General features: G+C 42.0%; 1 protein-coding gene across 1 annotated transcript in view; it reads left to right on the forward strand.

The window, feature by feature from the left end:
* The window catches only part of KLHL4 (kelch like family member 4), an 826,871-nt gene that overhangs the window by 483,982 nt on the left and 322,898 nt on the right, over positions 1–19,991 (forward strand). The window contains exon 3 of the mRNA XM_085607742.1: positions 8,061–8,197. Coding sequence (XP_085463868.1) covers positions 8,061–8,197 — 137 coding nt within the window. The remainder of the gene's footprint in view (positions 1–8,060; positions 8,198–19,991) is intronic.

The raw sequence follows: 19,991 nt of genomic DNA on the forward strand, positions 1-19,991 counted from the left end.
CAGTACTCTTTACCCTGGGCCTATCTGCAGCATTTGACTCAGTTTCACATATTATCCTCATCAGGGCCCTGCACCAGAATGCATCCAAGGATCCGCTCTCGACTGCATCTGCTCCTTATTAATAACCCTTGGCGTAGTTCGCGAAGTAGCACTACGCGAAGCTACGCAAAGTGCACTTCACACTACGCAAGCTACGCGTAGCACTTCGCGAACTGCGTAGTACCCTGTTCGCACTGTGCAAGATGTCGTTTTCAATGATTGCACAGTGCGGACAAGCAACCAGTACTGTGCAATCATTGAAAACAGCATCTTGCACAGTGCGAGCTGTAGTTTTCTGCCGCTCGAGTAGATTTTTACTCGAGCGGCAGCTTTCTCAACGCGGACTGGTAGTTTCTCATCGCGAGCGGTTGCGAGCATAATACGCGACCACTTGCAATGAGAAACCTGACCTCCTCGCGTTGAGAATCTTGCCGGGAGGTTTATTTTCCACGCTCGCGATTGCCAACTTGATGTTGCTGATCGCGAACGAGGAAAAAGTCTCGCCGGGATGTCATTTTGGTTGCTCGCGATCGCCAACTTGACATTGAGGACCGCGAGCAAATAAAAAATGAACGCTGCACAACACAACACTACGCTACGCGTGTTCGCACTGTGCTACGTGCAATTCGCGTAGTGCGAAGTAGCGCAAACTTCGCAAACTACGCGAGCGTAGCGTAGTGCTTTGCCCAGGCTTACTTTAACAGATAGAGGATAAGCTATCAGCCTGGCACTTTAATCCCCAGAAGCCTGCAATCTCATATGTGAAGTGCCTCAAGGTTCAACACCCATCTCCACCCTCTTCAATGCATAAATGATCCTTTGGGTCAATGTCATTCATGCACATGACATCTCCATCCTGTCCTATGCTGACAACATGCAACTCAGACTCTCTCTTTCAGACAAGACCCTGAATACAAGAAACAAGTTTACCACTTGCATGACCGAAGTCACTAGCTGGATGAAAGCCCAACATAAACAAGTCAGAAGTAGGGACCACCGCAGCAAGAACACCTCACCATAGGACTTCAACTGATGGCCAGCCACACTTGGGCCCACACCCAACACCCACACCTGGAACTTCAAAATAATCATCCACCCCAAACTGAACATTACCACAAAAGTCAACATCATCTCTTCATCCTCCTTCCAGACCCTGAAGATGCTAAGGAAGATCTTCAAATAGCTCTCAGGCAACACTGGAGAAACTGTCACTCACACAATAGTTATCAGCAAGTTGGACTACGCAAACACCCTCCACGCCAGCATCACCAAGCAACTCACTAAAAGACTACAAGCTATCCAGAATTCGGCAGCCAGGCTCATCCTCAAATACCCACATAGACCTCACATCACAACACACCTCTGAGATTTCCACAGGCTCCCAATACAAAAATGCTGTCCTTTTCAAACTCCTCACACACACATTCAAGGGACTACACAATGTAGGCCCCATCTACCTGAACAGTCCCATCTTCATCCATCAACCACCCAGACACCTCAGCTCCACTGGATTCTTTCTAGCACACATCCCACACATAAACAGAACCATATCTGAAGCACAGGTGTTCTCTTACATCCCGGCTAAAGCATGGAATGGCTTCCCACTGCACATCCGATCCTCCACCTCTCTTCCTGAATTCTGCAAGAAGCTGAAGACCTAGCTTTTCAATTAACCAACCTACTATATGTGTAACTAGGTAAACACACATATTCAGCACTAGGATACCCCCAGGGGTGATAGTGTGCTTTACAAATACACATAACAGCATAACATATGTGAGTCATGCATTTCTTGAAAAACAAACTACATAATTGCACTTGGAGTAAAGAAATATCATAATAAATAGTGACATATGTAGGTAAAACATATAAATGTAATAGGGTTTTTATAACTGACCTTGAGGATTCGTCACAGGTTGCGTAGGAGGTTGTACTTTTACTTGTAGAGTTAGAGGCATACATTAGAGCCCAGATAACACCTGTTTCAATGTACGTTGTTCATTACTGCCGGTGATGATCACTGGCAGAAATCTTCTTCCCATTCCATTTTAGGTCCCTTTAACTCAGTGTACATAATTTTATTGTACTGATGATATACATGATGTCTATTTATGTTTTTCCAGGTTGCTGTGGCCGTCCTGAAGAAGGCGTTTTTTTTGCGCCGAAACGCTCATAGACAAATCACTAAGAACTTGTCCAAAGATCTAACCACACTTTGTTCAAACCAGCAACAATGAATTCACTCGTTTATGTTTTTATGTTACATGTTTGATATTTATGTCACGTATCTATTGTCTTGTATTTAATATATATTTGTGAATATGATGTTATATGTACTTTGTTGCATCATTTTGAACGATTTCATTTTTATCGTGAATTTATATTAAAAATAAAATGTATATTTTAGTTTAAGAACTTTCTGTACACTGAGTCATTCAATATATCAATGTTGTGCTTTATGGTATTGTTATACCAGTCAATGGCCTAGGTGTTTATTGTCCTTAGTTATAATTGCCCTGCCCTAGGATTTATCCTACTTTGCAGGGGGTCCCTCTTTTTCTCAAACAAGAAACCTTCTTCCCTTACATGTTAATCTAAAATCTTGAATCAATGTTTCACTGTGCTTTAAACATAGGGCTGCAATATAGGGATGAACAAAAGGACAACATTGTTTTGGCGTGAGGGAAAAGGTAGTGAGTCTTCCATCAATATTGAGAGCCTCTTCTGCCAAGGTGCAGAAAAAAATTGAAAGATATGATTCTGCACCTTGCCTGCAGGTTCATGTATTGGCATGTCTGCCAGGGAAGAGGAAGAAAGCAAAGGACACAGTCTGGCCACACACGGCCTGGTCTGACAGTTACTGTTCCATCTGCCCACCCACTTGAAGGCCCTTATTCCTATTGAAATAGGAATTTTCCCACCGACAGACCTGTCTAAATGCTTACAGAACAGATGAGGAGCAAACATTGTGGTCCTTCCAGGGCTATTTCCTCCAGTGATGGCTCAGACCACCATACACTCATGAGGTCAATGTGCACAAACCATTATGCTCAAAGTCTACCAAAGCCATCTCTTTAGACAATAGACCAACCATCTGGCATGGGACACTGCTTTCTCCCATGCCAGATGGTTGGTCCTAACAAGGACAAATGGGTAACAAGGACCTACTTGGCCTCTACTGTTGGCCTCCAGTTAGGTTGCTCAGCCCCTCACACCCTGGGCCTAGTTTGCCCACCCGATGGAAGAGGTGTAGGACACAGAGCTCTAGCAGTTAATTTTTCTCCTGCCACTGACTACCACCAGTCCTCTTTCTTTAGTACACAAAAGTTCATATCAGTATCACAAGGGGGCTGCTGCAGCTGGACAGTCCCAAGATAAAGGATTGCACTTAAGTGCAAAAGCGCCACACAAAAAGGCCCACAGCTGGACTGCATCACGAATCCACCTCTGTGTGCCTGACTGTCCAATCTGACCCTATCTTAGGCCGTATGGCACAAACTGAACGCTGGAAGTGCCAATTTAAGACATGTGAGTGTGTCACATAAAGTGAGCGCTGCAAATGCTAATTTAAAAGTGCTTTGAGTGCTAAGTTAAGGCAGAGTCTTTGTCTCAGTTTCGGACTTACTGGTGTCTGAAGTATTTGAAGAGCTGGAGTAGCTCTATTTCACCAACTTAGACTTTTGTACACATCTGCTTGTCACTAAACACGATCGAACACGATAGAATACACAAGGCAACAGAACACAGTTTAAACATAACGGTACAGCCCAACAAAAGAGTCAAAACAGATCACAACACAACATATTCACATTGAAATGATGCAGTGCAACAACCCAGCTGCACAAAATCCAACAGAACACATCACCCTCCGCATCAAAATGCCACACAACAAATATGCACAAACATTTTTGTCACACATTACCGCCTTCGGTAGCCTGCTTTTATATTACATTGGTAAAAGGTGTTGGCACCAACCTCTGTATTAATGTGCCACTAAGGAAAATAAATTGCACCAATCACTAAACACATATTGTATCTTTCCTCTTCAAAGGAAAATCATTTTTGCACTTATGATCGATTAATCCACAATTACTAATTAAAAGCAATGGATTTCTCCCAAACGAAAATTTTCATGATATCATTTCTGTCAAAAAAGAAAGAGCTACATGTTCACACCCTTCAACGCTGTGTCGACTTGGTGTTAAAAAGTAAACTCGGCATAGAAATATTTCCAGATTCCTTTCTTTCAGCGAGGCAGAAGGTATTCTGTGGCCTCAGGATTAGGGTAAACGTAACGGCCAAATGTAAGTCAAACAATCATATAAAGCATATCAGGCCATACATTTCTATATCTTATTCATCAAGAAACACAGTAAGATACATTTAATTAGGCATATACATATGACAGAGACTGTCAATGTATTTTTTATAACAAAACATTTTTTTATTCAAGAAATTTCATTGATGAAAATACTCTTATTTTTCAAGATTGTTTTTAGATGTATCAAATATATAGTTTTGTGTACCTATGTTTATAATATTATTCTTAATTCTGTGAGGATCATATACATCATTATATGCCTGTGAGAAGACAAATACATACAAGCATATATATGTCAAAGATTATACAAGACAACACTATACATAAAGTTAAAATACACGAAAAAGTGAAAGGCTATAGAACAGTTGAAAGGCTCGCGGTAGATGAAAACTACGCGCGTTTCGGCGTGTGTGCCTTCGTCAGCAAAACCCGGCTCATATTTTTCTACAACAAAATTGACAATAAACAACGTATGAACATGTATGCATATAACTAGGCCTGAAACATAAGCTTATTGTTAATTAAGAGAAGATTATGCTTCTAGAATAGATCATCTGTGCCGATGGTACGAGGGAAATACATGCAGAGGTTTAATATATATATATATGCGGAGAAGTACAAATTTAGCATGGAATAGAAGTGGTATTAAAAACAGTCATTGCTCATCGAGTGATAAAGTCAACGTGTGCTACCTTCACCAAAGCAGTTGAAAGAAAGACCTTATAGTCTCCAAGTGATAACCAAGATGTTGAAAGGGTGTTAAAACGATAATTAGGCCAAATATCACATATGTATAGGAGGGCTTATGTACAATATCTGCCTCCTCTCTTGTTGTGGCCTATTTTCATTTCAGTATAGGCTACATGTGCACCATGGGGTCATGCATATCATTGTCACCAGTAATTTAAAAAAGGGGAGTGGGTGTACCTTCTATGGATGTAATCAGTAATATTCTTAGATTTGGGAATGACAATTCTTGCTTCTTAGAGTTCAAGACCAATAGCTGGACCCTTGTTGTCTGCGTTGGTACTAATATACATAAGGAAGGGAAAGGATGATGTTATAGTGACTGATTTATGGTGGTCTATCAACCAGTCGCTTGATTTAATTATAGTTAAGTCAGGAGACTTCAAGGCATATATACCTGTTTAGTAGTTTAGAAACGGCATTATCTATGTTTATATTGATACTGCTTCATCAAGTGGCTTCAATCTGTAGGAACAAATGATTTCATATTTTATCTAAGCAATCTTTTGAGCAAAATAGTAGGCTATTAGTCATGTCCTACTTATTGGGGAAATGTACTTACATATTGTCAAGTCAACACTTTTCTCTGTATATGTGTCGTAGTATATGTTGGAGGGCTTGTGTCCAACTCTGAGGTTTAAGGATATGTGAAACAGCAAGGTTAACATCACAATTGGTTTTAGAGAAAGAGGGAACATATGATGAAGCCCCTATTTATTGAATCATTTGGAGTATATTTACTTACTTGGAGATTATTTAAAGAAGATGTACAGCTTGTTTACCAGGGTATAGACTCGACAAGACTCAATTTCATAATGCCACAGAAGACTAAAGAAGTTCAGCACAATAGTGTCCTGGAATATTAAAATGGTTCAATGCCCGGTTATATGTATGGTGTATTTGTTAGAGGGAAATCTTCAGTTCGTTTTATTATTATAACATGACATTAAGATCAATCATGCTGTCACTAGATTTAGTCATACTACATTGTATGTGCTGTTAGATTCCCACCGACATCAGGCCTAATTTAATAAACTAGTGTAAGAGATGTCCAATAGTGCCGGTCGCAGCTAGCTATGAAGATTTTTATATTCATGGGACTCTCAGTCCTAAATGAATTATAGTTATGCCGGATGCCAGTGCTACGGTTGCTGTCTGTCGGTCTCAATAGTATTTTAAGGGATCCAATATATATTTCAAGGTGGCCTCAGGACCAGCCTAAAGGAAAAGACTCGATACCAGGACTTCCCATCAGTAGGACCTCAGTCTCAGCATTCATGGACAGGATGCTTTTCTTCCTTAACTGTCCCTGTACAAAACTATTGAAGTAAATGTACACTACCTGAGCCTTATGCTTAGACTTCTGCCCATTATCCAGCTAGACCCACACTATACTTAACATATGTACAGTGTAATATGCAGTCAAAGTACCAGGTGATGTTGTTGGGATTCTTTGGGCCATTTGACAAGAGGAGGAGGATTTGTCTATCACAAGCATACATTTGGGAGTTTATCTGGTTTTGCTGAAGAAGATGTGCCAGTAGCAATGCACACATGTTGGCCAATAATCAGGGATGACCTTTGAGGAATGGCACAAGACACTGGGCATGTGGATAATTTAATGACCTGATCCTGAATTCTAATGGTAAATGATAAGGAATAATTGGGATCCCTGCCGTGCAGGTTAGGAATTACTTTCCCTGCTCTTTAATCTATCTAACAGTGCCGAATGGATGACATTGGTGTCGGTAGGGAAAAGTTTAGAGAGCAAGCAGAATGTTATTGTCTTCATCAAGGAGCAGACGGAGTTCTTTGTTAATGTTGGGTACGGTTGGTTTTGTACATGTCACGTGTCAGAATTCAAAATAATGGTCAAGAAGAAGGTTGTTTTGTTCCACATACTCTTGATGTTGCCGCTTCCCAAGATTTTGCCAAGAAAGTGGAGGTTGAAGATACATATATACATAGCCAATATCTATGTGTCAGTCAATGTTGTTTTTCAGAAGGGGGCAACAATCGCGTGTTTTAGGAGGAAGGCACGGATCATGTTTGTTTGAATCTGACATAAAAGGGGTAACAGTGGTTTTAGGCATGCCTTTGAGCAAGAGTCCATTGGAACATTGGGCGCTTTATTTTTGAAGACCAGGTTTACAGATAGATACTCCTTACATTCTACCTACTTTTAAGATGATGCATTCACAAACCTAAGCAAATCACCAATCCAAGACCTTTTTACAACATAGTGGATCTTTGATAATTGCCACAGTATGTGTAACTTCGATTGCAAGCTCACTTTATTGTTCTATCTATGGCAGACATCGCATACATATTTATTTTATTGCTAGTTCATTTTAGTGCTGACTGGTACATTGATGCCATCAGATGTGCAAAATGCCTACCATTAATATAACCAAGAAGTACTTTTATTCCTGCGATCTCAATTTTTATATTTTAAAGACAGTTTTTTTCAACAAATAAAGTAAGAACAAGTAGATGGACAACAACAAAAGAACACATTTAACATTTCTTGATGGGTGCTTCATTTTTTTTCGAATTATAAGCTTAGAACTCTGAATATAAAGATATACATCGAGATCCAATTAACTAATGTGTACAGGTGCATATGAGTTTGTTTTTGAGTGATCTGCTGTGTGTTTTTTTTACACATGTACATACAGACACTTTCTCCATGCTAACCCACACGGATTTAAGAGAGATACACCTTCACAAAACATTGGCAAACAGCAGTGAAGCAAAATAAAACAGAAAGCACTCTGACACAAAATTAGATTACTTAATTAACCTTTTAACTTTCCTGCCCACTGCTGCACACTCCAGTAATGCATTTTTAATGGTCTGCAAACAAATGTGGTTTAAAGTACTCAACTAAATTTCATGCTTCCCTAAGAGATTATAAACTAATTTTGATTCTGTAAAATGTTTTTATTCATAGGTTGGTTTTAAGTGCCGTGTCGGATTATTTTGCTGCAATGTTTACCAATGATGTGCGGGAAGCAAAGCAGGAGGAGATTAAAATGGAAGGCGTGGACCCGGACGCACTCAAGTCGTTGGTACACTATGCTTACACGGGTAAGGAGCTATTTGTGTTAAAACCTCCAATGAAAAGCTTACCTAGCAATGCTTGCCTCCTATACGCAATACATATAGGAGCTTTTCCATAAATAGAACATCTTGCCTTATGCTTCAGATTCCCCTCAGCCTTATTACAAATCAGCCTCGAAGCCACTGGGGCAACTTGCGCCCCGCTTTGTGCAGACCGTTTGCTAAACATGTGGAAAGGTTGTAGGCCCACTTTTACGACTGTGGGGCTCCCTAGAATTCTGCTCATACAAATATAGCAATGTAGTATCTTTCTATGGGTGGATGTTTCTGCCCGACTGTGATGCCTCCGCAGTCGTAAAGATACTAAGTCAGAGTTTGTGAAATCCATAAAAAAATGTAATCTTACCCCAAAGCGTAAGTTTACTTTTGTGAACCAGGCCCCATGTCTCTGTGTATATGTATAACCTGAAATCCATCACTCTTTCGCCTTAAGGAAAAAAAACACATCAAAGTTATGGTTACATTTTTCCTCCATGTTGTATTCATAAGTGTAAGAACTTATGCAACAATCAAAATTCTTGACAGGGTAAACCGCAAAAAAGTCACTAAATTAACCTGTGCTTAACCCTCTCATAGTTTGACACAAAGCAGTTAGTCTTAACTCAGAGACAATGTTTAAAATATTTATGCAGTACTCAAACAGTAATAAAGTGAAAACAAAGCACAAGAAAAATCCCAAACCGATTTCAGAAAATAGAGTAAATTTGATTAAATAAAATGATACCAGAACAACAAAAATATAATCAGTAGATATGCACTTTCAAAATATTAGGTCAAAATAGTGCATTAAAAAGCACAAAGCACCAATCCTGGTCATCTGGTCGTACTAGATAAGTCGGGGTTTCCTGAATCTCAATCTCCTAATAAAATCATCAAAAAGAATACTCCACTGCCTCATGGACCTTTGTTGACTTGAACTGTAAAAAAGAAGCTAACATTAGCAATACATTTCAAGTACAATGAATCCCATGGAGTTGAACAAGAACAACAAAGAGGTTGGTGTCCAATCTTAAGGGTTTATTAGCAAGGAACCTTTCCTCCATGCAGATCCCTCCTGTTCTATGGGGCGGTGCGTCCACTCCACGGCCCGAAGCCGCCGTGATTTAATTCTTTCGAAGGTTTGCTTCAGAGATAAGTCCGCACTCCCAGGCAGGTAGGTAACAACCTTAATTCATTAAAACAAGCAGCTTCTTATTCCGTTTTTAGTCCTTTGGCCTTACGCATTTCTGGGAATTCTTTCCCCTTCGTCAGAGGCCTGGGTGAGCAAAATCCAATGCTGTGCGCTGCCTCGTCCCCTGCGTGCTATTTATACTTCAATTGGCCTCCGGTGTGCCAGTTCATTTAATCAGCTTTCCAAATGCACGCTGGGACTTGCAGTCAAATCTGCACTTTCAAATCCCTTCAGTGGGTTGATTTGCTCACATCACTTTAGGACAGGTGCAAGCAGCCCTCCATTGAGCCTCCGAATGAGACTCTGCTTGCTGAATGAAATTACCTGCCACGCAGATCATGGAGGAACCTTTCCTCCATGCAGACCCCTCCTGTTCTATGGGGCGGTGCGTCAACTCCACGGCCCGAAGCCGCCGTGATTTAGTTCTTTCGAAGGTTTGCTTCAGAGATAAGTCCGCACTCCCAGGCAGGTAGGTAACAACCTTAATTTATTAAAACAAGCAGCTTCTCATTCCGTTTTTAGTCCTTTGGCCTTACGCGTTTCTGGGAATTCTTTCCCCTTCGTCAGAGGCCTGCGTGAGCAAAATCCAATGCTGTGCGCTGTCTCGTCCCCTGCGTGTTATTTATATTTCAATTGGCCTCCGGTGTGCCAGTTCATTTAATCAGCTTTCCAAATGCACGCTGGGACTTGCAGTCAAATTTGCACTTTCAAATCCCTTCAGTGGGTTGATTTGCTCACGTCACTTTAGGACAGGTGCAAGCAGCCCTCCATTGAGCCTCCGAATGAGACTCTGCTTGCTGAATGAAATTACCTGTCACGCAGCTCATGGAGGAACCTTTCCTCCATGCAGACCCCTCCTGTTCTATGGGGCGGTGCGTCGACTCCACGGCCCGAAGCCGCCGTGATTTAATTCTTTCGAAGGTTTGCTTCAGCGATAAGTCCGCACTCCCACGCAGGTAGATAACAACCTTAATTTATTAAAACAAGCAGCTTCTCATTCCATTATTAGTCCTTTGGCCTTACGCGTTTCTGGGAATTCTTTCCCCTTCGTCAGAGGCCTGCGTGAGCAAAATCCAGTGCTGTGCGCTGTCTCGTCCCCTGCGTGTTATTTATATTTCAATTGGCCTCCGGTGTGCCAGTTCATTTAATCAGCTTTCCAAATGCACGCTGGGACTTGCAGTCAAATCTGCACTTTCAAATCCCTTCAGTAGGTTGATTTGCTCACGTCACTTTAGGACAGGTGCAAGCAGCCCTCCATTGAGCCTCCGAATGAGACTCTGCTTGCTGAATGAAATTACCTGCCACGCAGATCATGGAGGAACCTTTCCTCCATGCAGACCCCTCCTGTTCTATGGGGCGGTGCGTCAACTCCACGTCCCGAAGCCGCCGTGATTTAATTCTTTCGAAGGTTTGCTTCAGAGATAAGTCGGCACGCCCAGGCAGGTAGGTAACAACCATAATTTATTAAAACAAGCAGCTTCTCATTCCGTTTTTAGTCCTTTGGCCTTACGCGTTTCTGGGAATTCTTTCCCCTTCGTCAGAGGCCTGCGTGAGCAAAATCCAATGCTGTGCGCTGTCTCGTCCCCTGCGTGTTATTTATATTTCAATTGGCCTCCGGTGTGCCAGGTCATTTAATCAGCTTTCCAAATGCACGCTGGGACTTGCAGTCAAATCTGCACTTTCAAATCCCTTCAGTGGGTTGATTTGCTCACGTCACTTTAGGACAGGTGTAAGCAGCCCTCCATTGAGCCTCCGAATGAGACTCTGCTTGCTGAATGAAATTACCTGTCACGCAGCTCATGGAGGAACCTTTCCTCCATGCAGACCCTCCTGTTCTATGGGGCGGTGCGTCGACTCCACGGCCCGAAGCCGCCGTGATTTAATTCTTTCGAAGGTTTGCTTTAGAGATAAGTCCGCACTCCCAGGCAGGTAGGTAACAACCTTAATTTATTAAAACAAGCAGCTTCTCATTCCATTTTTAGTCCTTTGGCCTTACGCGTTTCTGGGAATTCTTTCCCCTTCGTCAGAGGCCTGCGTGAGCAAAATCCAATGCTGTGCGCTGTCTCGTCCCCTGCGTGCTATTTATACTTCAATTGGCCTCTGGTGTGCCAGTTCATTTAATCAGCTTTCCAAATGCACGCTGGGACTTGCAGTCAAATCTGCACTTTCAAATCCCTTCAGTGGGTTGATTTGCTCACGTCACTTTAGGACAGGTGTAAGCAGCCCTCCATTGAGCCTCCGAATGAGACTCTGCTTGCTGAATGAAATTACCTGTCACGCAGCTCATGGAGGAACCTTTCCTCCATGCAGACCCTCCTGTTCTATGGGGCGGTGCGTCGACTCCACGGCCCGAAGCCGCCGTGATTTAATTCTTTCGAAGGTTTGCTTTAGAGATAAGTCCGCACTCCCAGGCAGGTAGGTAACAACCTTAATTTATTAAAACAAGCAGCTTCTCATTCCATTTTTAGTCCTTTGGCCTTACGCGTTTCTGGGAATTCTTTCCCCTTCGTCAGAGGCCTGCGTGAGCAAAATCCAATGCTGTGCGCTGTCTCGTCCCCTGCGTGCTATTTATACTTCAATTGGCCTCTGGTGTGCCAGTTCATTTAATCAGCTTTCCAAATGCACGCTGGGACTTGCAGTCAAATCTGCACTTTCAAATCCCTTCAGTGGGTTGATTTGCTCACGTCACTTTAGGACAGGTGCAAGCAGCCCTCCATTGAGCCTCCGAATGAGACTCTGCTTGCTGAATGAAATTACCTGCCACGCAGATCATGGAGGTACCTTTCCTCCATGTAGACCCCTCCTGTTCTATGGGGCGGTGCGTCGACTCCACGGCCCGAAGCCGCCGTGATTTAATTCTTTCGAAGGTTTGCTTCAGAGATAAGTCCGCACTCCCAGGCAGGTAGGTAACAACCTTAATTTAATAAAACAAGCAGCTTCTCATTCCGTTTTTAGTCCTTTGGCCTTAAGCGATTCTGGGAATTCTTTCCCCTTCGTCAGAGACCTGCGTGACGCGCGAGTTATAGTTAGCAGAACTAACGATAACGGAGGAATTTCTATGGTTTTGTATGAGTGAAATGGACAGCTAACTATAACACCCCTGAAACCTATGGTTTTTTCTGTGAATTTCTAAGGTTTTTTAAATGCTAATTTCTAACTATAACGTCTCTGAAACCTATGTTTTTTTTCAGTGAATTTCAAAGGTTTTTTAAATGCTAACTTTTAAGTGTGATAGTAGTTATATCTATTTTTTTGTACTGATATTCTACAGTTTTTAACTGTTTATTTATAAATATTTTATTCATTAAATAACATTATATATTTTTCTGAAAATTGCAACAAAAAAAATGTTTTTAATTAAAACTGAAATATTGATTAATTTTCTTGTTTTCATTTTTTATTTCAATATATTTATATTATTTTCTTTAAAAAAAAAATCCAATTTTTTCAGAGTCGCACACTCAAAGTGTACACATCATGGTGGGTGCACGCATTCTAGCCGCCATTTTAGAAAAGTCATGAAGGATCCGCATATGGTGTGCGACGGCTTCGTGTTTTTCAGTTACATCATATACATTTAATATCACGTGATATGCGCGATTGGTATGCGACCTGTCTGCGACTCCTGCTCCCACGCATTCGTGACACATGCGCATTATGGTACGAGATGTTTGCGCAGTTGCGGGTCCCGCATATACATGCTGAGGCGCGCTGTGTGCGCAACTACTTATAATAAACTTATATTATTTTTAAATATATTTTCGCGAAGTCGGGTGCGTGCATCGTGAGTGCAGAAAACCAGTTCAGCAGAGCTGCTGTAGAGCCAGAGAACCAGTTCAGCAGAGCTTCTCTAGAGCCTAAGAACTAGGTCAGCAGAGCTGCTCTGGAGACAGAGAACCAGGTCAGCAGAGCTGCTGTAGAGCCAGAGAAACCAGGTCAGCAGAGCTGCTTTAGAGGGAGAGAACCAGGTCAGCAGAGCTGCTTTAGAGCCAGAGAACCAGGCCAGGAGAGCTGCTCTAGAGCCAGAGAACCAGGTTAGCAGAGGTGCTTTAGAGCCAGAGAACCAGGTCAGCAGAGCTACTCTAGAACCAGAGAACCAAATCAGCAGAGCCGCTTTAGAGCCATAGAACCAGGTCAGCAGAGCTGCTTTAGAGCCAGAGAACCAGGTCAGTAGAGCTGCTCTAGAGCCTAAGAACCAGGTCAACAGAGCTGCTCTAGAGCCAGAGAACCAGGTCTGCAGAGCCGCTGCAGAGCCAGAGAACCAGGTCAGCAGAGATGTGTAGAGCCAGAGACCTAGATCAGCAGAGCTGCTCTGTAGCATAAGAACTAGGTCAGCAGAGCTGCTCTAGAGCCAGAGAACCAGGCCAGCAGACCTGCTGTAGAGCCAGAGAAACCAGGTCAGCAGAGCTGCTTAAGAGAGAGAGAACCAGGTCAGCAAAGCTGCTTTAGAGCCAGAGAACCAGGTCAGCAGAACTGCTCTAGCTGACACTGACTGACTGACACTGACTGACTGACACTGACTGATTGACACTGACTGACACAGACTGACTGACACAGACTGACTGACACTAATTGACTGACACTGACTGACTGACTGACTGACACTGACTGACACTGATTGACACTGACTGACACTGACTGACTGACACTGATTGACTGACACTGATTGACTGACACTGACTGACTGACTGACACTGACTGACTGACACTGACTGACACTGACTGACACTGACTGAAAACTCTACTACTGACTCTCTACTACTCTCCACTACTCTCTCTCTACTACTCACTCTCTACTTCTCACTCTCTACTACTCTCTACTACTCACTCTACTACTCTACTACTCTCTACTACTCACTCTCAACTACTCACTCTCTACTACTCACTCTCTACTACTCACTCTCTACTACTCACTCGCTACTACTCTCTACTACTCACTCTCTACTACTCACTCTACTACTCACGCTCTACTACTCTCTACTACTCACTGTCTACTACTACTCTCTCTACTACTCACTCTCTACTACTCTCTACTATTCACTCTCTACTATTCACTCTCTACTACTCACTCTACTACTTTTTACTACTCTCTACCACTCACTCTCTACTACTTTACTACTCACTCTCTACTACTCTCTACTACTCACTCGCTACTACTCTCTACTACTCACTCTCTACTACTCTCTCTCTCTACTACTCTCTACTATTCACTCATTACTACTCACTCTCTACTACTCTCTACTACTCACTCTACTACTCTCTGCTGCTCTCTACCATTCACTCTCTACTACTCTACTACTCTCTCTCTACTACTCACTCTCTACTACTCTCTCTCTACTACTCTCTCTCTACTACTCTCTACTACTCACTCTCTACTACTCACTCTACTACTCTCTACTACTCACTCTCTACTACTCTCTACTACTCCCTCTCTACTACTCACTCTCTACTACTCACTCTACTACTCTCTACTACTCACTCTCTACTACTCTCTACTACTCACTCTGTACTACTCACTCTCTACTACTCACTCTCTACTACTCTCTACTGCTCACTCTCCACTACTCATTCTCTACTACTCGCTCTCAACTACTCTCTACTACTCACTCTACTACTCACTCTCTACTACTCTATCTACTTCTCACTCTCTACTACTCTCTCTCTACTACTCACTCTCTACTACTCTCTACTATTCACTCTCTACTACACACTCTCTACTACTTGCTCTCTGCTACTCACTCTCTACTACTCTCTAGTACTGACTCTACTACTCACTCTCTACTACTCACTCTCTACTACTCCACTACTATCTACTACTCACTCTCTACTAATCACTCTCTACTACTCTACTACTCTCTACTACTCTCTCTCTACTACTCACTCTCTACTACTCACTCTCTACGACTCACTACTACTCACTCTCTACTCCTCTCTACTACTCACTCTCTACTACTCACTCTCTACTACTCTCTACTACTCTCTCTCTACTCCTCTCTAATACTCACTCTGCTACTCACTCTCTACTATTCTCTAATACTTTCTCTCTGCTACTCACTCTCTACTACTCTCTACTACTCACTCTCTACTACTCTCTACTACTCACTCTCTACTACTCTCTACTACTCACTCTACTACTCACTCTCTACTACTCTCTACTACTCACTCTCTAATACTCACTCTCTACTACTCACTCTCTACTACTCACTCTACTAATCTCTACTACTCTCTCTCTACTCTCTATTACTCGATCTCTACTCTCTACCTCTCTACCTCTCTCTCTACTACTCTCTACATCTCTACTACTCTCTACCTCTCTACCTCTACACCTCTACCTATACACCTCTACCTATACACCTCTACCTCTCTACCTCTCTGTAAATGCGCACATATATATATGCATATATATGCATATGCATTTATATATATGTATGTGTATATTATCTACTGGCGGTCGCCAGTAGATAGTTATAGTTAGGACCACGTTTCCATAGGAAATCCGCAACATTCTATTTGGAATAACTTTGGCGCCGGTCGACGAATCCTCGCGAAATTTACAAAATAGGTGGGGCGCTATGCTCCGCTCCTACCCTGAAAGTCTCGGGGGGATTCGTCAAGCAGAGCTGAGAAAAAAGGGGGGTCCCAAAACGCGTTTTTCCCATGCATTTTTCCATAGGACCTTTAGACACAGCTACAGACCGAACGGCTGAACAGAGTTACTTGAAATTTGGCAGAGAGGTAGTCTACAGGTCAAGGAAGTGCCTTTTGTAGGTTTGGTGTAAATCTGTTCAGTAGATCCTGAGAAAATAGCCTTTAAATCAATATATATATCTGTGGCAGCTTACGGTGCGCTTACCGTGCGCTTACGGTAAGCTTACCGTACGCGTACGGTGCCGTGCGCGAGCGCGATTCTGATTGGCTGTTAGATCTTAGTAAACATTCGAATCGGTCGAAACCAGGAAGCGGCGACCGCCATTTTCTATCTCGCACTCTGAGGGGGGGAGGAAATACAAAGGCAAAAAACATGTAAAGGGGCTGTTTAGACTGCTCCCAACCACCTTCCCTTGATGAAGGTGTCCACAAAGAACCCCCAAGGCTAAAAATTCAATTTCATTATTTTTTGAAAAATCGCCGTTTACGCTTACCGTACGCGTACGGTAAAAAAAATAAAAAATAAAAAATATCCACACTCTCCACACCCCTTGTGCAAATGGTGCCCGAAGGGCACCATTTGTTCATCGCATAGCATTCGACATAAATAACCCAACATTACCTTTCACAACGAAGCGCATAATATGTCCTCCATGTGCGCACGGTGCGCGAAGCGCATCGTGCGTACATGGCCCATCCAGCGTAACGTGGGCACGCGGTGCGCATAGCGCACCGCGTGCCCACCGTGCGTGCACGGAAGAAACTGCGTTAAGTGGGCGCGCACGCCACGAATGGCGTAAAGTAACTTAGCATTTAAAAAAACGTACAAATTCATTGAAAAAACTGCGTTAAGTGGGCGCGCACGCCACGAATGGTGTAAAGTAACTTAGCATTTAAAAAAACGTACAAATTCACTGAAAAAACCATAGGTTTCACACACGTTATAGTTAGGAATTAGCATTTAAAAAACCTTGCAAATTCACTGAAAAAACCATAGGTTTCACACATGTTATAGTTAGCTGGACATTTTACTGATAAAAAACCAATGAAATTCCCCCGTTATAGTTAGTGCAGGCAACTATAACTCATGCGACCGCAATCCTCTGCTGATGCTAATACTGTATTTAGACACTTATTTGCCCATCTCTTCTTCCATTAAATTTTAGCTATACATATATTACAAATTTTTTTCATAAAGACACATATGTCATCAGCAGAGGATTGCGGTCGCGTGAGTTATAGTTGCCTGCACTAACTATAACGGGGGAATTTCATTGGTTTTTTATCAGTAAAATGTCCAGCTAACTATAACATGTGTGAAACCTATGGTTTTTTCAGTGAATTATATATATATATATACATATATAAACATATAAATATAATCTGCATATCTATATAAATATAAATGCATGCAAACATATACATATACATATATGCATACATTTGCATGGTATGTACATGAAAGTTTGAAAAACTCTAATACAAGCAAAGCTAAAAAGCCACCTAATTTCAAACAGAATTGCTTTAACTTAAACGAGGGCGAGACCTATTGCATCTTCAATGCTTGTTTACTTTGATTCCATCAAGAAGGCATTCAGATATGTCACACATTTTCCATAAATTCTGAATGGTAGCACTCTAGTTGCTCATTAGATCACTGTAGTAAAGCTACTGCTCACCAGGGAAGACTGCTGCTGGTATTCAAAGTGCATGTTTCAGTCTGCATGTCAGAATTTTTTAATGAAATAGAAGAGGATTTGAGAAGTCACTCAAAATGTGCCCTATTTTTTCTTTCTGCAGCACTAATCATACTTTCTATGGCAAAATGAACCCCCTCATTTTGTTCCTTTTTAAATTAAATGTTTTAAGAATTACCACTTTATTCCAACCAAGATGGCTTCAGGTGTGCCATACGTTTGTCATAAGTGCTCTAGTTGTTCTTTAGAACACTCTGGGAATCTGCAGTAGAACACAAAGGAATCAACTGACAGTCTCTGACCTTGTTGGATGTACATGTTTTACTGAGAATGTCAGACTTCATTCTCACATGACTGAGAAAGATAATGTGAATTTACAGAAAATATGCTCTCAGTTAGCTTATAGATCACCTTCCAAACCTTTGTGGAAAAAGCATGAGAAAATAGTTTTCTCTCAAACATGATTCATGATATCACAGCAGAAGGCTTTTTCACATGGTAAAATCACCTTAGAACACACCACAATTCCTAAAATGAGTATGGTACCATCAACAAATGATTTATAATGTAACTAAAGTCTTAAAACCTTCTATTAAGTGCAATGCTTTTTAATGAGGTGCTATCATGTATATTGGTCCCAAGATGGCTGCCAACACTTCTTGGACAGCCAATCAGATCTCACGATGAGATGTGTGGTTAGGCTCCGCCCAGATATATATGTGATTTTACTTTTGATTTTCTCAGGAACTACTTAACAGATATACACCATTTAAGCAAAAGGCACATGCCTGACCTGAGGACTACCTCTTTGCCAAATTTCAAGTAATTCTGTTCAGCCGTTCGGGCTGTACCTTCGACTAAAGGTCCTATGGGACAATGCATGGGGAAAACGCGTTTTGGGACCCCCCTTTTTTCTCAGCCCCTGCTTGACGAATCACCCAGAGACTTTCAGGGTAGGAGCTGAGCGGAGCGGAGCGCCCCATTAGTTTTGAAAATTTCGCGAAGATAAGTCAACCGGTGCCAAAGTTATTCAAAATAGAATTTTCAGATTTCCTATGGGAACTCGGTCCTAACTATAACTATCTACTGGCGACCGCCAGTAGATAATATATATATATATATATATATATATATATATATATATATATATATATATATATATATATATATATATATATATATATATATATATATATACATATATATATATATATTACCTACTGGCGGTCGCCAGTAGGTAGTTATAGTTAGGACCACGTTTCCATAGGAAATCCGCAACATTCTATTTTGAATAACTTTGGCGCCGGTCGACGAATCCTCGCGAATTTTTCAAAATAGGTGGGGCGCTACGCTCCGCTCCTACCCTGAAAGTCTCGGGGGGATTCGTCAAGCGGGGGCTGAGATAAAAGGGGGGTCCGAAAACACGTTTTTCCCATGCATTTTTCCGTAGGACCTTTAGACAGGGCTACAGCCCGAACGGCTGAACAGAATTACTAGAAATTTGGCAGAGAGGTAGTCCTCAGGTCAAGGAAGTGCCTTTTGTAGGTTTGGTGTAAATCTGTTCAGTAGATTCTGAGAAAATAGCCTTTAAATCAATATATATATCTGAGCCAGCTTACGGTGCGCTTACGGTACGCTTACCGTACGCGTACGGTGGCGTGCGCGAGCGCAATTATGATTGGCTCTTAGATCTTAGTAAACATTCGAATCGGCCGAAACCAGGAAGCGGCGGCCGCCATTTTCTCTCTCGCACTGAGAGTGATGATTAACAAACAAAGCACAAAAACATGTAAAGGGGCTGTTTCGACAGCTCCCACACACATAGCCATGTAGAGGGAGTCCCCAAAGATCCCCCAAGGCCAAAAACGGAATTTATATTTTTTCGCTAATTTCGCCGATTACGCTTACCGTACGCGTACGGTAAAAAAAGATATATAAAAAAAAAATTATCCACAATAACCCCACCCCGTGTGCAATTGGTGACCGAAGGTCACCATTTGTGCATGGCTTATATCAGCTGTGAAAAACGAAAATAATAAAAAAAAAATATCCACACTCTCTCCACCCCGTGTGCAAATGGTGCCCGAAGGGCACCATTTGTGCATGGCTTATAACTACTGCGAAAAATTAAAATATTACCTTTCAAAACGAAGTGCATCATATGTCCTCCATGTGCGCGCACGGAACGAACTGCGATAAGTGGGCGCGCATGCCACGAATGGCGTAAAGTAACTTAGCATTTAAA

Source organism: Triturus cristatus, chromosome 5_2, assembly GCF_964204655.1.
Source record: "Triturus cristatus chromosome 5_2, aTriCri1.1, whole genome shotgun sequence".
NCBI classification, from domain to species: Eukaryota; Metazoa; Chordata; class Amphibia; order Caudata; family Salamandridae; genus Triturus; species Triturus cristatus.